The sequence below is a fragment of the Cokeromyces recurvatus genome (assembly GCF_025118155.1).
Source record: "Cokeromyces recurvatus strain NRRL 2243 chromosome Unknown BX663scaffold_15, whole genome shotgun sequence".
Taxonomy (NCBI): Eukaryota; Fungi; Mucoromycota; class Mucoromycetes; order Mucorales; family Mucoraceae; genus Cokeromyces; species Cokeromyces recurvatus.
In genome coordinates, this window is record NW_026251401.1 from 141,560 (window position 1) to 157,574 (window position 16,015).

General features: G+C 31.0%; 8 protein-coding genes across 8 annotated transcripts; 4 read left to right on the top strand and 4 right to left on the bottom strand.

Moving 5' to 3' along the window:
* Positions 1 to 776: 776 nt before the first annotated feature.
* On the bottom strand, positions 777 to 1,621 carry BX663DRAFT_80962 (uncharacterized protein). Its single transcript, XM_051532326.1, has 3 exons — positions 1,381 to 1,621; positions 1,143 to 1,256; positions 777 to 1,084 (listed from the first exon to the last, which is right to left on the bottom strand). Exons 1-3 carry the CDS (start codon positions 1,520 to 1,522, stop codon positions 963 to 965), a joined length of 378 nt encoding a protein of 125 aa, XP_051382061.1. The 5' UTR covers positions 1,523 to 1,621; the 3' UTR covers positions 777 to 962.
* Positions 1,622 to 3,687: 2,066 nt separating this feature from the next.
* Positions 3,688 to 5,798, top strand: BX663DRAFT_511671 (uncharacterized protein). Its single transcript, XM_051527914.1, has 6 exons — positions 3,688 to 3,921; positions 3,989 to 4,433; positions 4,569 to 4,725; positions 4,795 to 5,012; positions 5,075 to 5,370; positions 5,428 to 5,798. Exons 1-6 carry the CDS (start codon positions 3,894 to 3,896, stop codon positions 5,712 to 5,714), a joined length of 1,431 nt encoding a protein of 476 aa, XP_051382062.1. The 5' UTR covers positions 3,688 to 3,893; the 3' UTR covers positions 5,715 to 5,798.
* A 1,301-nt stretch (positions 5,799 to 7,099) lies between these two features.
* BX663DRAFT_511676 (uncharacterized protein) lies at positions 7,100 to 10,258 on the top strand. Its single transcript, XM_051527915.1, has 7 exons — positions 7,100 to 7,293; positions 7,364 to 8,457; positions 8,545 to 9,036; positions 9,132 to 9,314; positions 9,393 to 9,559; positions 9,615 to 9,836; positions 9,899 to 10,258. The coding sequence occupies exons 1-7, from the start codon at positions 7,190 to 7,192 to the stop codon at positions 10,037 to 10,039; spliced, it is 2,403 nt and encodes an 800-aa protein (XP_051382063.1). The 5' UTR covers positions 7,100 to 7,189; the 3' UTR covers positions 10,040 to 10,258.
* Positions 10,259 to 10,266: 8 nt separating this feature from the next.
* On the bottom strand, positions 10,267 to 10,754 carry BX663DRAFT_531466 (uncharacterized protein; the record flags this gene model as incomplete). The annotated part of the gene is made up of 3 exons (XM_051530382.1): positions 10,267 to 10,379; positions 10,452 to 10,515; positions 10,578 to 10,754. 3 exons carry the CDS (start codon positions 10,752 to 10,754, stop codon positions 10,267 to 10,269), a joined length of 354 nt encoding a protein of 117 aa, XP_051382064.1.
* A 145-nt stretch (positions 10,755 to 10,899) lies between these two features.
* On the bottom strand, positions 10,900 to 11,563 carry BX663DRAFT_511680 (50S ribosomal protein L30e-like protein). The gene is made up of 2 exons (XM_051527916.1): positions 11,412 to 11,563; positions 10,900 to 11,265 (listed from the first exon to the last, which is right to left on the bottom strand). Exons 1-2 carry the CDS (start codon positions 11,507 to 11,509, stop codon positions 11,001 to 11,003), a joined length of 363 nt encoding a protein of 120 aa, XP_051382065.1. The 5' UTR covers positions 11,510 to 11,563; the 3' UTR covers positions 10,900 to 11,000.
* On the top strand, positions 11,493 to 13,856 carry BX663DRAFT_511683 (uncharacterized protein). Its single transcript, XM_051527917.1, has 2 exons — positions 11,493 to 11,960; positions 12,048 to 13,856. Exons 1-2 carry the CDS (start codon positions 11,868 to 11,870, stop codon positions 13,659 to 13,661), a joined length of 1,707 nt encoding a protein of 568 aa, XP_051382066.1. The 5' UTR covers positions 11,493 to 11,867; the 3' UTR covers positions 13,662 to 13,856.
* An 87-nt stretch (positions 13,857 to 13,943) lies between these two features.
* Positions 13,944 to 15,943, top strand: BX663DRAFT_536753 (galactosyltransferase-domain-containing protein). Its single transcript, XM_051530637.1, has 2 exons — positions 13,944 to 14,247; positions 14,324 to 15,943. Exons 1-2 carry the CDS (start codon positions 13,993 to 13,995, stop codon positions 15,662 to 15,664), a joined length of 1,596 nt encoding a protein of 531 aa, XP_051382067.1. The 5' UTR covers positions 13,944 to 13,992; the 3' UTR covers positions 15,665 to 15,943.
* BX663DRAFT_552514 (molybdopterin converting factor, subunit 1) lies at positions 15,687 to 16,011 on the bottom strand (the record flags this gene model as incomplete). Its single annotated transcript, XM_051531375.1, has 2 exons — positions 15,687 to 15,941; positions 16,000 to 16,011. The coding sequence occupies 2 exons, from the start codon at positions 16,009 to 16,011 to the stop codon at positions 15,687 to 15,689; spliced, it is 267 nt and encodes an 88-aa protein (XP_051382068.1).
* Positions 16,012 to 16,015: the final 4 nt, after the last annotated feature.

A 16,015-nucleotide genomic window follows, 5' to 3' on the forward strand; every position in this document is an offset into this window, starting at 1 on the left:
ATCTCAATTGGGGACGACCCTCTTGTGCAGGAAAAGGACTAGAACATTTATGGCAAGGAAAGGAAGAGTTATACCAGGTGAACCACAAGTCTTTTTAAAGCTGGCAGGTCACAGTTCACAGTCATCAAAGCACAACGGATTATTTGCCCTGTGGACTAGCAAAGGTCTGCATTCTGACGCCCTCAAATAGTTCAAGTAGCTCATCCACCATTGGCTTCAGAAAATGATTGACGTCAGAAATAGCAGGCTCCGAAGGTCCAGGTATTAAACCCACAAGTATCATATTATGTTTCTTGAACCTTTCGTCACGAGGGAGGTTGTTTATGATGAGGTATATGGCACCGACATGATAGTTCATCCCTTTTGTGGGAGTGAACCAGTCACGTTCAAACTTAGCATTAAGAGCCTTTCTCGCAACAAAAGGCTCATTTTCACCATCCTTTTTGAATTCTTCAAAAAATGCACCATCATAGATATCAAACATGAGTCCATCAACTTTAGTTCGATTTCTCCAATGTTCAATCTTCTCCTCAAAATGACGGCGCATAAAAAAAGTTTGTAATGTTGACTTTATGGAATTGTATACATAACGTTTAAATGGCTTGATAGTATTATTAACACCTCGAGTAAATAATGGTGTATTACAACTTGTCTTTGAACTAGCATATGGTTTAAATACCATATTGTTGCAATTTGTGATCAATCCATTCAAAATATCTTCATAATTATAGGTGCAATTACATTTGGTACAAACAATATACTTTTTGATTCCTATTGTATAAAATTGATAATAAAAAATATGTAACAGTCAATATTAGGAGAAACTAAAAATAGATATTAATACTATACCTTTAATTGCGAAGTTAGCATTTATTTTGGCTTTAATTGTAGATAGCTTTGTAGGAAATGTATAATTGTACCCAAGCAAAGCAAAAACGGCATTCATAAACTTTAAGAAAAGTTCAGAGGAAGAAACAGATAGATTCCAATTTGAAGAATACAAGAAATATCATTACAAAGTAGGGCAAAACTTCATTTGAACTGATGTTCAAAAATTGTTCATGTTGAGTAGTATTATCATTATCTAATTAACAAAAAATAAATGTCAAGCCATAATATTATAATTATTCCAAAATATATACCTTCTAAAATCTGTTCATCAGCCATGTAATCAAAATCATCGATATTATTATGGCTGTTAATGCTATCAGCAGTAAGATCAACCTGCTCATTATTAGCATCATAAAATATTTCTTCTGTACAGCGATTAATAACAATTGATTCAATAAAAAAAAAGAGTTTTCAGAGATGGTTCATTAGTTTAAATACTTTATTAATTATAATATATCATTTTGCTATAATAATGTAAACTTTGCATACCTTCTTCTACAACAATGGATTGCTCATCAATTTGCTTGTGAGCACGAGCAGTATGCCTATGCACTACTAAGTATCCTAGCTCAGTAGTAGAGCATGTTGAGCATCTACATTCTCTTTGGTCTTTACTTAACGAGTTGTACATGTTAACATAAAGAGAAAAAAAGGTTATAATATTAAATTAAAAATATTAATCAGATCAAGGTAATATATAGGCAAATAATTATTAACTTTTAAGTTAGTTCAATTTCAAACGCTTCCTGTTATGACTGTAGTTGTATTTACAACTAAGTTAATAGAAATAAACTATAATTTATTAAATAATGAAGAAGCTATTCAAATAAAATTAGTGTATTGTACTTCAAGGCATTGCATTCATTCAACATTCAGTTTTAATAATAGTCATGGTTATAGTATTCAAGTATTAATAATAGTTACATGCATTATATTATGTAACAATAAGATTTCAATAGGATTATGACTGTTATATTCAATTACATAATTATTTATACAAGTCATACATATTATATATACAACTACAATGTTGAATATTGTGATTTAATAACACTTTAGAGAATGATCATAATAGTAGCATATAAATAATTGGTATTGGTTATAGCTGGAATATTCAATGTGAATTAGTATCAACGCGTTACTTACTTCAAAAATAATAATTTAAAATATTTCATTTCTAGTAACAGCAATAGCTCAGGGAGAATAAAGATAAAAATATATCTTATTGTTAAGCAGAATTATTCAGAGATAATGTTTATGTATAATGCTTTATAATACCAGCAATCATTTTTCCAAGTCATATTTTTATTAATATCACTTACCTTGCAAAAAAAAAAAAAAAAAAAAAAAAAAAAAAAAAAAACAGATAAATAGCCATTGTCATTTTTTCATATTATTTTTTCTTTTGTACAGTTTTTATATTGTTTTTCTTTCAAGGTTTTCACAAATTTGTCTTTTCTAATTTCTAGTTCCTTATCTTTTGCATCCAAAGCACTTTCCGTCTGTATTTAAATTTAGCATGCACTAAAAAAAAAAATTGTAACAGTAAACGCTTACGTTTTTTATTTCTTTTAATTTCAAAATAAAATTATAACATCTACTCGCAATGAATTAACAACGACTTCACACATTGTAATTAACTAACAATGACTTAAAGCTACCTATCACCAATCAATCTGTGCTTTAATGTTTTTTATTCAATTTATAATTAACAATGGAACGATTTTATTATAAATTGCTAAAATGTTTAAATAGAATTTAGGATGCAAAAAAATTACATTATAAAAAGTAGAAAAGATAAATCAGTTAAGAATATTATAGTAATACTAGCAAGTCATTTCAATTAAAGAATCCATTTTATAAATGTAAGAGAATTACTCAATGGGACAGTTGTCATCAGGCATTAGCAACAATCTTATTTGCAAATTTAACCATTGCGATGTCTTTTTGTATAGTCTATAACTTTTATTTATTTATTTTTTATTTTAAATATAAATAAATTATATTTTTATAGACGCATTATTATGTTCAAAGCTTTAACGAATTTATTTAAAGCGTCTTTCAGCAAATTAATAGAAAAAATATTCACCTTTATTGTTGAAACTTTTTAATGTACGTTAAATGCTCATATAACATGCTTATGCCCTCTTCTAAAATTGAATAGAATATATTTTATAACAAAAATAGGTACGCATACTTCACGACTTTGTTGTAAAAAAAAAAAGTAACAAGATTAAAAAAAAATTATCACTATGCATATTTAGCCAATCACAATTATTGAAGGGATTATCAATAAAATTCAATTTCATTCTCAATAAAAAAATATGTAAACCCCAGAAATTTGCATTGCATGTAAGCGAAAAGTAAACTTCAAATGATAATAACTCGATGAATTCTTGACCAAATAAATAAAATAAATACATTCTGAATCAGAAAAAATGTCGCTTTCAGAAGATATAATTTTTTTTAATTTATTCCAACTTTTCGAAAATTCTTGTAAAAGGTCACCTTTTACAATTGTGAAAGGTCTACTTTTACAAACATTTAACAATTGTGAAAATAGACTTTATCTGCAGTGTAATAAAATAGAATGCATGACTTACATAATAGCTATTGAATTATGTAACCTATATTCTGTCTCTTAGTGTCCTCTTTTTTTTTTTCCAGTACTTTAAACAAAATTTCTAATTATGTCTTTTTAGAACGCAGCGTCACTGTCGGACATTTTTGTTCGAGACAGAAATAAACATTTAAAAATTCTTGGACGCGTAAGTAGGAAATATCCCACAAGTTAAGAAAAAAAAAAAAAAAAAGATGTAGTAGCTTGACAACATCGCTCTCCTAACATTGGAGCATAGCAGTCTTGTACACCTAGTAGGCAATTTACTATTCTGTTTTTCTTATTTTTTTATTTTCTCACTTTACTTGGTGTTTCAATATTTGTATTCCAATTTCTTTTTCATATTTGTTATTACGCACATTTAAAATAAATTATTATTACCATGGGATTATATGAAGAAATCAAAGAAGGTAATTAAAGCTTATACCTAGATAGGAACTTAGTTATTGACTCTTCTATTCATTACCTCTTCTGTAGAAATTCACTCTTCACTTTTAAGTTTAACAAATAAAAAAGAAAAAATAACTTGGAATGCTTTTATTCAAGATATACAGCAGACAATCCTTAGCAAATACAATAATCAAAATATCGATTCGTATAAAAAAAGCTGGAAACATTGTTTTAAGACTGCAGCTAAATATCTTGAATTACAAATAGATCACCACCAGCGTAAAGAAGGAGATAAATGGAAGGAACTGATAGTAAACAGCCTCAGTACATACACACCTACCCAAATTTCAAGCATTAGAACTACGTTTTCTAAAAGTACCTCAACTCTTGAATACCAGAAAATGTTAACTAATAGTGACATTATTCTACTTCAAAATAACCATAATAAAATTACCAAAAAATGGTCTTTGAGCTCTGGAAGAAATGTAGAAGACGTTTTGTTCAATGCATCAAAATGTTTTAAATTCGAACAGTAAGTATTTTTGATTATGAGTATAACTATATGTTTTCTTCTCTTTATCCTTTTCTTTATGTACCTCTTCGTTTTCTTACAACTACTTTTACTAACCTTTATACAAATACCTGTTCGTCACTAACATTTTATTAGCCCTGGTCATTCTTATATCCTTGATTTGAATGATGAGGTTTGGAAGAATTATTTTTCAAGTGAAGAGATGGCTGAACTTCACTCTCATAAGGACAACGCTCTAATCGAGCAGCTTCCTATTGAATTAAATGAGATGCTACAGAAGTTAAATGGAAAGGTAAAATGGAATGACTAGATATATCCTTTATTTTATGTTTTTCCTTATTAACGTTTGATCTTATTGTAGGCCACATTTAGGGAGATTTATGACGTATATCAGAATGTTGAAGCTGACCCTGTGGAGGATATAGACAAGTTCTGGATTAAGCAAAGCATCCTTAATTATGTACTATTGTTTGTTGACAGTGACGAACATGATGATTATGGGAAAGAACAGGACTTGTTGCACGGTGTTTACGGCTTTATCAAGCAGTCTAAAAGACTGAGCAAAACTAAAGTTATATCGTATGTAAACATGTTATATTTGTGTTTAAATCAGTTATTTGACTAGTCTACTTTAATAATAGAAACACTGGAAGTCAATCCTCTGCTGACTGCAAGAATAGTTTGAGATCAATCGGCTCAATTGACAAGATCTGTAAACAAGCTCCAGGTGATCGTCCCGACCTTTGTTTCACCTATTTATCAAATGAAATTGGGTGTCTTGAAATTGGTTTGACCAACCGTGGCACCAATGGTACAAAGGAGATCAATGAAAACAATATCAAGATACCTATAATGCTGAAAAGCTTTCATTACAGAATTGCAACTCAATACAATATTTCAGCTAATAAAACAAAGGTTATTGGTTTCATTATAAGTGGTAAGTTAGAATTGGAAATCAATCAAGAAAGACAATGTTAACCTCATTGTATCATAGGAATGTATATATCAGGATTGGTAATGACATTTAATAATGGCTCAGTTTCGTTGATATCACGATCGAGACGAATGAAGATGCCAGAAACTGTAGCTGAAATTCCACTTCTTCTTCCACCTGTGTTGAAGCTCATATACAACGCATCTCAAACTATGAAGGGAACAATCGACTTCATCAAGGAAATCTTTTTAAATGTTTCCCTTGATGAATTAGATGTACCATATTTCCCCCCTTGTTTTGCCGTTTGTAATTTAAATAAGAAAAGAAAAACTTCAATAAGCAATTAATTTATTTTTTAAAAAATTAAACTTATCTGAATCATTTTTATAAACAGTCGTATTATAATGTTTTTAAACAATGGTATTAAATAATGAAGTTGATATAAATGTCGTTCATAGCATTCTAATCTAAAGTGACATATAATTTTATTAAATGAAAACCCATGGTACTTGAAATAACTCACAGCTTAAATTGATTTAACATGTATTAGAGTAAAGACACAGTAAATGAATATTATGACAAATCTGCTAGGCTATGTGAAGAAAAACTACATTGTCCTAAAGAAACTTAATTCTAATGAGATCAATTTATTGAATAATTGTTACCACTAAACTCATGTTAGATTATTTCTACCAAAACATATAAATACTTTGAAAGATTTAAATTTATTTAATTAAAGCACAATTCAAATAGACTTTTCTTTAATTATATATATTTAACATGAACCCCATCAGCTTTATTTCACATTCATTATCTAAATAATAAGTCTCTTTTCGTTTCAAAGCAATATACTTTTACTTACAGGAGTAACCACGTGAAGGTAAAGACTATATACTCCCAAAAATTATGTATGCTACTTCATCATCCTACGTCTGGAGTACGAAGACCCAGTAGAGGAAAACGCAGCATCCAAATCTCACATAATGAGTAACAGTCCCCCAGATCCCAAAAGCTACTTCATCATCCTACGTCTGGAGTACGAAGACCCAGTAGAGGAAAACGCAGCATCCAAATCTCACATAATGAGTAACAACCCCTCAGACCCCAAAAGCTACTTCATCATCCTACGTCTGGAGTACGAAGAAAACGCAACATCCAAATCTTACATGATGAGTAAAGGAAAACGCAACATATAAATCTCTTTTAAAAATAAAAAGAGGGATAACGTCACCTTTTTTTTTTTTTTTGAAATTACGGTGCCTCTTTAAAAAACGGTCATAGATTACGAATTTTTGCAGATGTAAATTAATAAATTACAACCGCCGCACCTTTCTTTTTTGAAAAAAAAAGCACGACACTCTTTTTTTTTCATGAATTGTGGGATACCATCTTCCCAAGTACAGTGCGAAATTTCTATTACTTGGCAAGAATTTCTATTGGACTTGAGAAATTGGCCTGGCTTAGAAAAAATGCTATTAGCCAAAAAAAAAAATGAATTCTATTTTTATTTTTCAAAAATTCTATTTTCAAACGCAAAGTACTGTAAAAAACGAAATCGACAAATTTGGAAAACGCATAATTTACACTATTATTAATTTTTTTTTTTTTTTTTTTTTTTTGAAGTATAGAGCAACTGGAGTAAAAAAAAAAAAAAAAAAAAAAAAAAAAAAAAAAAAAAAAAAAAAAAAAATTCGCTTTTTTATTTATTATTATTGTTTTTTTTCTTCTTCTTCTTCTTCTTATACATTTACTAATAATATATAATTTTTAACAATTAATATCAGTCATTATTACATAATATTAAAGTTGTACATAAAACAGAATGGATTTTACTTGGGTATCTGATATCCCAAATACCCGTAAACATAACCTGCGTTTGTTAAATACTGATAGCATAAATAGTAAAGATAATAATGAGAACCAAAGGTAAATAAAATAAATTAAAAATAAACATTAGCTACAACAACAACGACAACCAAAATTAATATTATATCAGTAGCCATTTACAACAATTTAAGTCTCTTTCACGTAGTAACTCACGTCTATCTTACACCCCACCTTCTACTACTAATACAGAGACTATACGACGTTCTCGTGCTGGCACAATGCCTTCTTCTACTATATCCCCCTTTATGGCTTTAAACTCTTCAAATCTATACTTAAGTCAACAAAGACCTAATCATAATCCAATAGATCCTGACGGATTACATTCTGGAATGTCAAGTCCATTAGATGAAAACACTACTAATTCAATTGCAAGTACTTTAGCTTCTTTAGGCCTAGGTGATGATCTTAATGACAAGATCAATAATGATAATAACAATAACAGTAATAGTAACAATAATAATAATAATAATAATAATAATACGAATACTAGTTTGACACAACAACAACAGCAGCAACAGCAGCAGCAGCAGCACCAGAAACAGCAACAGCAACATTATCTTCAACCAGTAACGCGTCACCGTGCTTTTACATTTTCTTCGAGAAACACGATGACAGATAACCAAGGGGCCCCAGATATGATGTCATTCACTCCTTTTCCTCAAAAAACCTCTTTCAGTCGTCCACGCGCCGTTAGTTTAGGTATGGCTGACTTATCCCATGATGGATTTTCTCCCTTTAATCATTATTCATCTTCGGAATATCATCCGACCAAGTCAAATAGTAGAATAGATGAAAAATCATCCTTGTTATATCAACCTCTATTTTCTTATGAAGGAGATAATAGTATGATAGAGCCTATCTCTCGTCAATCTTCACCTAATAATATTGAGACGCAAATACCTTCTCGTGCTCTTTGGTTAGGTAATATTAGCCCATCCCTGAGTGTTCCTGATTTACATAAAATGTTTGCTCGATATGGTCATGTGGAGAGCGCTCGAATCTTATCTGATAAGGAATGTGCTTTTGTCAATTTTGATACAGTAGAGTCAGCTATTGCGGCTAAAGAAGATCTTGTGAATCGATTAGGTAGTAAAGTGGGTGGTACCACTGTAAAAGTTGGATTTGGAAAAGCAGATGTGAGTCTAGCTATGGCTCTAACTCAAGATGCAGGACCAAATGCTCAAGGACCAACACGATCTCTTTGTATGTTTTAAGTATAATTAGATTATACCCTCCCCTTTTTTTTTTTTTTTTTTTGTTTCTATTTTATTTTACTTACCTATTTTATAGGGGTTGGTAATATACCATCCAATGTAAATCCTGCTATTTTGAGATCTATTTTTCAAATATTCGGTACAATTGAATCCATTCGTATTCTTTCTCATAAAAATTGCGGATTTATTAATTTCGAACGTCAGGAAGATGCCGTCCGTGCACGAAAACATATGCAAAATAAGGAAATTTTAGGACCTGGTACAAGCACTGTACGTATCGGTTTTGCAAAGGCACCCTCAAGTAACGAAATTATTCAAGATGTCGTTATTTCGGGTAATACAGTGACTTCTTATCCATCTACGAATAAAGTAATATCTCAGCAACAAGAAGATAATACATCACAATGGGCCACAGTTATTTTTATGGCTAGTATGATGATGAATGCTGCTAAAGATGGCTCTTCAATATCTACTAATTCATCTAGTACTACGACTGCTGCTTCTCGTTTAGCTACTGAACGTAAATTGATTATGCAACAGTTAGGTTACGAATCCCAATCTTATGAAGGTATAGGAAGAACAAAAAAAAAAAAAAAAAAAAAAAAATTACTGCTATTATTATTATTACTTATACTGACTTTTTTTTTTATTATATATACATAGCTGAACGCAATCCTATTCATTATTTTTCAGCCATTCCAGCTGTTCCTGAATTTAGCGTAGATCGTAAACTTAGTCCTCTAAGACTTCGTGAGATTAAAAAGAGTTTAGATAATGGGCAATCTATACCTATCATAGAATCTATTGCTCAAGAATGTATGGAAGAAATTGTAGAACTTTGTAGTGGTATATATCTATCAGCTAGTTTATTCGTTTCTATTTTATATATGCATATATGTTACTAATTTAATTTCTTAACAATAGATTATATTGGAAATACAGTTGTTCAAAAGTTTTTTGAATATTGTAGTGATAAAACCAAACTGGAGATGTTGGAGAGAATTGCACCTCATTTAGCTTCTATTGGTATTCATAAGAATGGTACTTGGGCTGCACAAAAAATGATTGACTCTGTTCTTATCGATAAGCAGGTAAGTCATTTTTTTTTTCTATACGTGTAATTTTAATATTCATCCATCATTATAGATAGAGTTGATTAGTTTGCACATTGCTCCATACGTCCCATTATTATTATTAGATCAATTTGGTAATTATGTAGTTCAATGCTGTCTACGTAAGGGACCTAAATACAATCAATATATATTTGATGCTATTGTGGACAAATGCTGGGAAATAGGCCAAGGTCGATTCGGATCACGCGCTGTTCGTTCTATATTAGAAAACCCAATTGTTACTAAAGACCAACAAGTAAAGTATAAATCATGCAGAACAATTTCAACATGTAATTAATGCATTTTTTTTTTATATAGATTTACGTTGCGGCTGCTATTATGCAAAATGCATTGTTTTTAAGTACAAACGCCAATGGTACAATTTTACTAAATTGGTTGCTTGATACCTCTGGATTACTTGGGCATTTTCGTGCCTTGAGTAATAATAGTAATAATTAAGTTACCCTTTACTTATTTCCCTCTAAATATAAATATATACATATATCTATATAAGGATAAAAAAAAAAGAACAACAATATAAGAAGAAGAACAAAAAAGGCTTATATAGCATTGTAAAGTATAATCACAAAAACACATAGAAAATTACAAAGTATTGTCATCAAATTCAATATGTATATAAATATGTAACTTAATTAAAAAAAAATAAATAAAAAAGTAGCATACATTTACATTACATTCTTTAATGTTTCAGTTAACTTCTTTTCTACAAATACAAATAGTAAATCGTCTGGACTAGATAGGTCTAAACTGACATAGAATTGCTGTTTGAATTTTAAAGCTAAATAAATAAATAAAAAAAGAATATAAGCTATTCTGTTTATTGATCAAGCATTGACAATACCTAATCTACGAGCTAAATTTTTACTATGTTCAGATGTACTTTTACTAAAGATAGTTGTGGCAGAAGGTTGAATCTATATAAAATGATGCATCAATTATATATAACATTGTACATGATACGGATTTGAAAATTTACGTTTGAACCAAAAGGTGGTATCGCTACTGACATGTCTCCCAGCCCACCATCTGCTTTTCCAATCCAAATGAAAACTGCTTTGTTCATCTGGATAATTTGAAAATGAATAGGTTCCTGTAAAAACAAATGTGTTGCTTGATGAATTAAAAAATTAGGTTCTTCCACTACTTCTGACATTAATGTATAATTTGAAATGAATAAAATGATAAAAAAAAAAAAAAAAAAAAAAAAAAAAAAAAAGATAAAAAATAAATAAATAAAATAAAACTTAAATAAGATTAATGGTCATTATTTTTATAGGATGTTAAGCAACATTATAAGATTATTGTAACAAAAAAAAAAGAGGTTTAATCAATGTCTGTTATTATTTTCTACAATTTGGTTTTATTAATAAATTAATTAAATTGTAAAAGAGGAAACAATTTAACGAGTCTTGAAGTAGTCCAAAAGGACGTTCATAGCTTCAGATTCCTCTCCGAAATCAGTAACAGCAACGCAAGAGCAGCCAACAACCTTACGAGCGTTACCTTCACGGTCAATCTTACAGAGACCGGCCCATTCACCAAGCTTCTTAGCATCAGAGACCTTGATCAAATTGATGTTGTGTTCAGCACAAAGAGCTTCAACAAGCTTAATGTATTCGGATTCAGTACAAGATTCGCAAAGAACAGCTAAATGAGCTTGACGTCTAAACACATGTCATATTTAAGAAAAAAAATGTCATCAATATTTTTTTTTTGATGGAAAAAAAAAACTCTCCTTTTTTTTTCTTAAATATACATGACACGAAGAAAAAAAGGGACGAGAATTCAAGTTGATTATACTAAACTTTACCTGTCCAAAGCCTTAACAGCTTCCTTTAAACCACGAGCAAGACCATCGTGAATAAGAGCACGACGGAGGACTTCTTGAAGAGCATCCTCAACAGACATTTGTCCAGAGGTGGCTTCAACAGGAACTTCAACTTCTTGAGTGTCAATAACTTCTTCGTGGTCAGACATCTATTAAAGAAAAGATCGTCAATACATGGATGGATGGATGGATATTGTATATTAGGATACATTACGTTCAAATACTTTAAAGAGGAGGATCAAAGTAAATGGGCAATCTACGAATCTCTTTTATGGAAAATCTCCTCCCACTCCCAAGGCATCGGACCAAGCATGACAAAAAGCCACACGCATACTCTTTTTTTTTTCATTCTCAGAATAGATGTCAATTTATCTTGACGCTCTTCTTAACCACAGTCTTTTTTTTTTGTTGTTGTTTGTTTGATTTCAACTTTTCCCTATGAGAGATAACGATAACGGCAACGATAACACTAACACTAATACTCCTAATAGAGTAAGAGGCCCTACTTCTGCTTTGAGTAGTTTTCTAAGAGTAAGTCAAATAGTAGATCATTTAATGTTCTTTTTTTTCTTGAAATTTCTAATTAATTTCTTTTTTTTTTTTTAAAAAAAAAACCAGGAACATGGCATTCGAGTTGTTAATCAAAGTAGAAGATCTAGAAGAGAAAATAGTGGAAATAATGAATCAAACAGAACAGAATCTGAGGCTTCAACAAATATAACTATTAATTCTGCTGCGGCAGAAGAAACCGTTTCAGAAACAGGTACTACTACTATTCGTAGTGCTGCGCAAACAACGTCTGTCTCTTATAGGGCTACTGCTAGCAGTTCATCCAAGTCTAAAAAGAACAAAAAGAGAAAAAGAAAGAATGGCACTGATGACGACGACGATGATGATGATTACATCGGTTCTGATGATGATTTTTCGCCTTCTACTTCAAGGAAAATACCCACTGGTCGTGCCCGAATCCTCTTCTGTACTAAGTGTAATGGTCGATTTGTCCTCAAAACAAATGAAAATGAAACGCTATGTTCTAACTGTAGAGCAGGTCCTTCAAAAAAGCCTGCGACTAGAAAGAAGAAGACGCCTCCTGCTATAAAAAAGACTACATATCCTAAAGAGCATTTGCCTTCTCTTCAAGATATTTGTATCTCAATTGTTGCTAATTACATTGATCAAGTAGAAAGTTTTGGTTTTATTAGTGATGATAATTTTGAAAAATTGGCTAAAATTATATCCCGTAATCGCAAACTAAATAATCAAACTGCAAAGCTTTTTATGGAGCCTTATAGAAAATTCTTGAGTTTATATGATTGTACAAACATGACAGAAGACGGTCTTTATATGATTTCTCAGTTTTGTCCCCGCTTGACTAAATTACAATTGATTTATTGTGGTCATATGACGGACAGAGTACTGAATGGCTACAAGGAACGACTTCATCATTTAAGCTCTTTGGAAGTATCAGGGGCATTTCTTGTTACAAAAAAGGCATGGATATCATTTTTTGAGTGTGTTGGACCTCGCTTAGAGAGTTTTAGCATTCGTCATTCAGCACGTTTTACAAAGGAATGTCTAGAAGCACTCGTTACTTATTGTCCAAACTTAAAAGAACTTAAATTAGGACATCTTTCTCATCTTGATTCAGATTGGTTAACGTTGATTTCCCAACTAAAAAATCTCAAAACGTTAGAGTTGGCTTGGACAACGCATGGTCATACTTTCAAAACACAGGATGTTGTAGATATGCTATCGGAAATTGGTTCTCAATTAGAGGAACTAACTATCAGAGGTGGTCATGATTTAACTGATGATATACTTTATGAAGGATTACTGAAGAACTGTCACCGTCTGAAAAAACTAGGCTTGGAACAATGTGAAAAATTGTCAGCCAAAGCTATGGTGGAGTTTTTAGATAATTGGGAAACAAAAGGCTTAAGTCATCTTAATATTTCTCGGTGTATTTTGTTTGATGATGAGGTTATAAAAGCAGTTATTCGTCATTCAGGGGAAACATTAAAGCAGTTAAATCTTCACAGTTTAGAATTAGTGACGGCAACAGGCCTTGAATCTTTGGCTGGTAGTGAAAGCGAATCGACAGCTTGCAAAGGGTTGACGCATCTTAATTGTGGATTTGTGCGTTCTATGGATGATTTTGTTTTGCAAAAGTTAATTAATTGTTGCAAATCACTTGAACATGTTCAAGTTTGGGGATGTCACTTGGTAAAATAATTAACGATAATCTATTCTCATCAAATAAACTAATTTTTATTTTTTTTTTTTATATAATAGTTGACTGAAAATGTAGAAGTTCAGAATAGAATACGTATTTTAGGCAGAGAAATGTCTGTTATAGTCTAGGTCAAAAATTAAAATACAATATATTATTATAGTCAATAAATAAACATGTTTATTTGTCAAACCTAATGTTGTGACCTTGTTTTTTTTTTTTTTCCTTATTTTATCACCTATAAATCATAATGATAAATACTCTCTTTTTATATATAGACATATATTAATAAAAAATAAAAATAAAAAATTAAACAAATGCACGTCTGAATAAATGAGAAAAAACAACAAAAATCCAAAACCTACTAGACGTTTCTATTTCTGGCGAAAGACGCTATCTTTATCTGATCTTAATGTCCCTCGTAAATCAAAAATTGCTATTGATGCACTTCGAACGTTAAGCCTCATTCCATCCTTTTTGGGTTTTGTTTATAACAGTAAGCAAGCATTGCATGTACCTCTACGTGATGCAGGTGGTGCTATTATCATACAAAGCTCCCAAATTGATTATGTTGTAGCTAGTTTTTGGGTATGTCTACTTTTTTTTATTTTATTTTATTTTATTTTATTTACATGTACATTCAAAAAAATTAATAATTATAAAGTGTGCTTTAGCAGGCTATTGGAATTGGATCTTGACAACAAGCATGATGAGACGATGGATTTTCCACTACGAAATGAGTAGCGCTATTGTGCGATTAATTACATTTATTGTCATTACTTGGTGTATTTCTGCTTGGGTCAATTCCAAGAACGGGCCTGATCAACCTATTCGTACTTGGATGATGAACTGTTTTATCTTGTTGATTACCGATATTATCCGTCTCTCGATCGTATCTGATCCTAAATATCATGGCAAAGCTTCCAATATCAAGGACTCTAACCTGTTTCTTCAGTTAACTATTATGAAAGTATTAATTTTGCCAATGTCAGTTGCTACCTGTTTATCTGTAGTTGCCGTTTTATACCAAATGGATCAACTTCAATATACAACAAGTCAGTTGATGATTGGACCTGCTTTGTTAAATAATCAATCAAGCTATTCAGAAATAGGTCACACTACATCTATATTGATCCTAATCATCTCATCTTGGTCAACAGCTTCATTTGACAGACGACATACTTTGCGAAAGACGTCTTTACGATTATTGTCTCATAGTCCACTTTCCGTCCAATATCGATTTGTGATTGGACAACCACCTTCAGCCAAGGATAAACTATTAAAGTCAGAGAGGCTTTTAAAAGAATCTGAAATATATCAAGATCTACTGATGGTCCAGTCCTCCGATGTTGAATCTGATAAGAGTAGAAAGGTCTTTGAAGCTATGCGATGGGCCAACACTATAAATCATGAATACATTCTTAAAGCAAATGATGATGTATTTGTACGATGGGATATTGTTCTAAACGAAATGAGTCAATTACAACAGCCATCTTATTATTGGAGAGGGCTTGTTTATAGAGATATACCAGTTCAAATCATGAATTCTAAAAGTTTATTTATTGATTATTCACTCCCTACTTTGCCTCATTATACCCACAGTCTCTTTTACATCCTCTCAAGGGATGTGCTCAACTTAATCGTCACACCCAGCTCTCCGCGTCGTTTTATTCAAGAAGATGGACAAAATATTGCAGTTTGGTTATTTGGATTTCACATAAAGCCTATTCATGATAGACGCATTCAAGATACGGATACCTGTGAAAATGACCTAATTGCTAAACGAATGGATAAAGCTTCTGATATGTTAAAAATGTATTATAATATTATCCATGATAGACTTCCATGTACAGGGTTTGTCTCAAGTCTATGTGCCATATGCTATAGTTGTAAAGATAAGAAGATGAACTGGCAAAGCATCAATCTTGCTTGTGATTCTAAAAAGGGAATCATGTTAAAAGAAATGTCTGGCTTTGCTCAAGTAGTAGGCAAGACGCCCTATTAATTTATTTAGCTTTTTTTTTTTTTTAGCCACCACTAACAGGAGGAATGATAGCAATTTCTGAATTTTGATGTATATGTGTAGTGACTTCCTTATCCTTTTCAATATATTCCATATTCACTGCATACATAGAAATCGATAAAAGTTCTTCAAATTTCGTTCCATACTTGCTTATTAATATATCAGATAATTCCTTTAAACTTATAGTCTTCAAAACTTCAATTTCTTCCGTTTCTTTACCAGTAATATCTTTTAAAGCAGCAAAATATAACACGGTTACCTGTTTATTTATATCAATAATACATACAAGAATATATACATGTGTGTATTATTATTACCTTATTTTTCATTTTA

What these genes read in the sequence shown, in the direction of transcription:
- BX663DRAFT_80962 (XM_051532326.1), bottom strand. Translation starts at nt 1,522, where the DNA reads ATGTACAACTCGTTAAGTAAAGACCAAAGAGAATGTAGATGCTCAACA. An exon ending in ATCCATTGTTGTAGAAGAAG is followed by an intron (nt 1,257 to 1,380) that starts GTATGCAAAGTT and finishes ATCGCTGTACAG; the next exon opens with AAGAAATATTTTATGATGCT. An exon ending in TGATGAACAGATTTTAGAAG is followed by an intron (nt 1,085 to 1,142) that starts GTATATATTTTG and finishes TTTGTTAATTAG; the next exon opens with ATAATGATAATACTACTCAA.
- BX663DRAFT_536753 (XM_051530637.1), top strand. Translation starts at nt 13,993, where the DNA reads ATGAGAAAAAACAACAAAAATCCAAAACCTACTAGACGTTTCTATTTC. An exon ending in ATGTTGTAGCTAGTTTTTGG is followed by an intron (nt 14,248 to 14,323) that starts GTATGTCTACTT and finishes ATAATTATAAAG; the next exon opens with TGTGCTTTAGCAGGCTATTG.
- BX663DRAFT_511671 (XM_051527914.1), top strand. Translation starts at nt 3,894, where the DNA reads ATGGGATTATATGAAGAAATCAAAGAAG. An exon ending in AAATGTTTTAAATTCGAACA is followed by an intron (nt 4,434 to 4,568) that starts GTAAGTATTTTT and finishes ACATTTTATTAG; the next exon opens with CCCTGGTCATTCTTATATCC. An exon ending in TACAGAAGTTAAATGGAAAG is followed by an intron (nt 4,726 to 4,794) that starts GTAAAATGGAAT and finishes ATCTTATTGTAG; the next exon opens with GCCACATTTAGGGAGATTTA.
- BX663DRAFT_511683 (XM_051527917.1), top strand. Translation starts at nt 11,868, where the DNA reads ATGAGAGATAACGATAACGGCAACGATAACACTAACACTAATACTCCT. An exon ending in CTTTGAGTAGTTTTCTAAGA is followed by an intron (nt 11,961 to 12,047) that starts GTAAGTCAAATA and finishes AAAAAAAACCAG; the next exon opens with GAACATGGCATTCGAGTTGT.
- BX663DRAFT_511680 (XM_051527916.1), bottom strand. Translation starts at nt 11,509, where the DNA reads ATGTCTGTTGAGGATGCTCTTCAAGAAGTCCTCCGTCGTGCTCTTATT. An exon ending in GCTGTTAAGGCTTTGGACAG is followed by an intron (nt 11,266 to 11,411) that starts GTAAAGTTTAGT and finishes ACATGTGTTTAG; the next exon opens with ACGTCAAGCTCATTTAGCTG.
- BX663DRAFT_511676 (XM_051527915.1), top strand. Translation starts at nt 7,190, where the DNA reads ATGGATTTTACTTGGGTATCTGATATCCCAAATACCCGTAAACATAAC. An exon ending in GATAATAATGAGAACCAAAG is followed by an intron (nt 7,294 to 7,363) that starts GTAAATAAAATA and finishes ATATTATATCAG; the next exon opens with TAGCCATTTACAACAATTTA. An exon ending in CGAATCCCAATCTTATGAAG is followed by an intron (nt 9,037 to 9,131) that starts GTATAGGAAGAA and finishes ATATATACATAG; the next exon opens with CTGAACGCAATCCTATTCAT.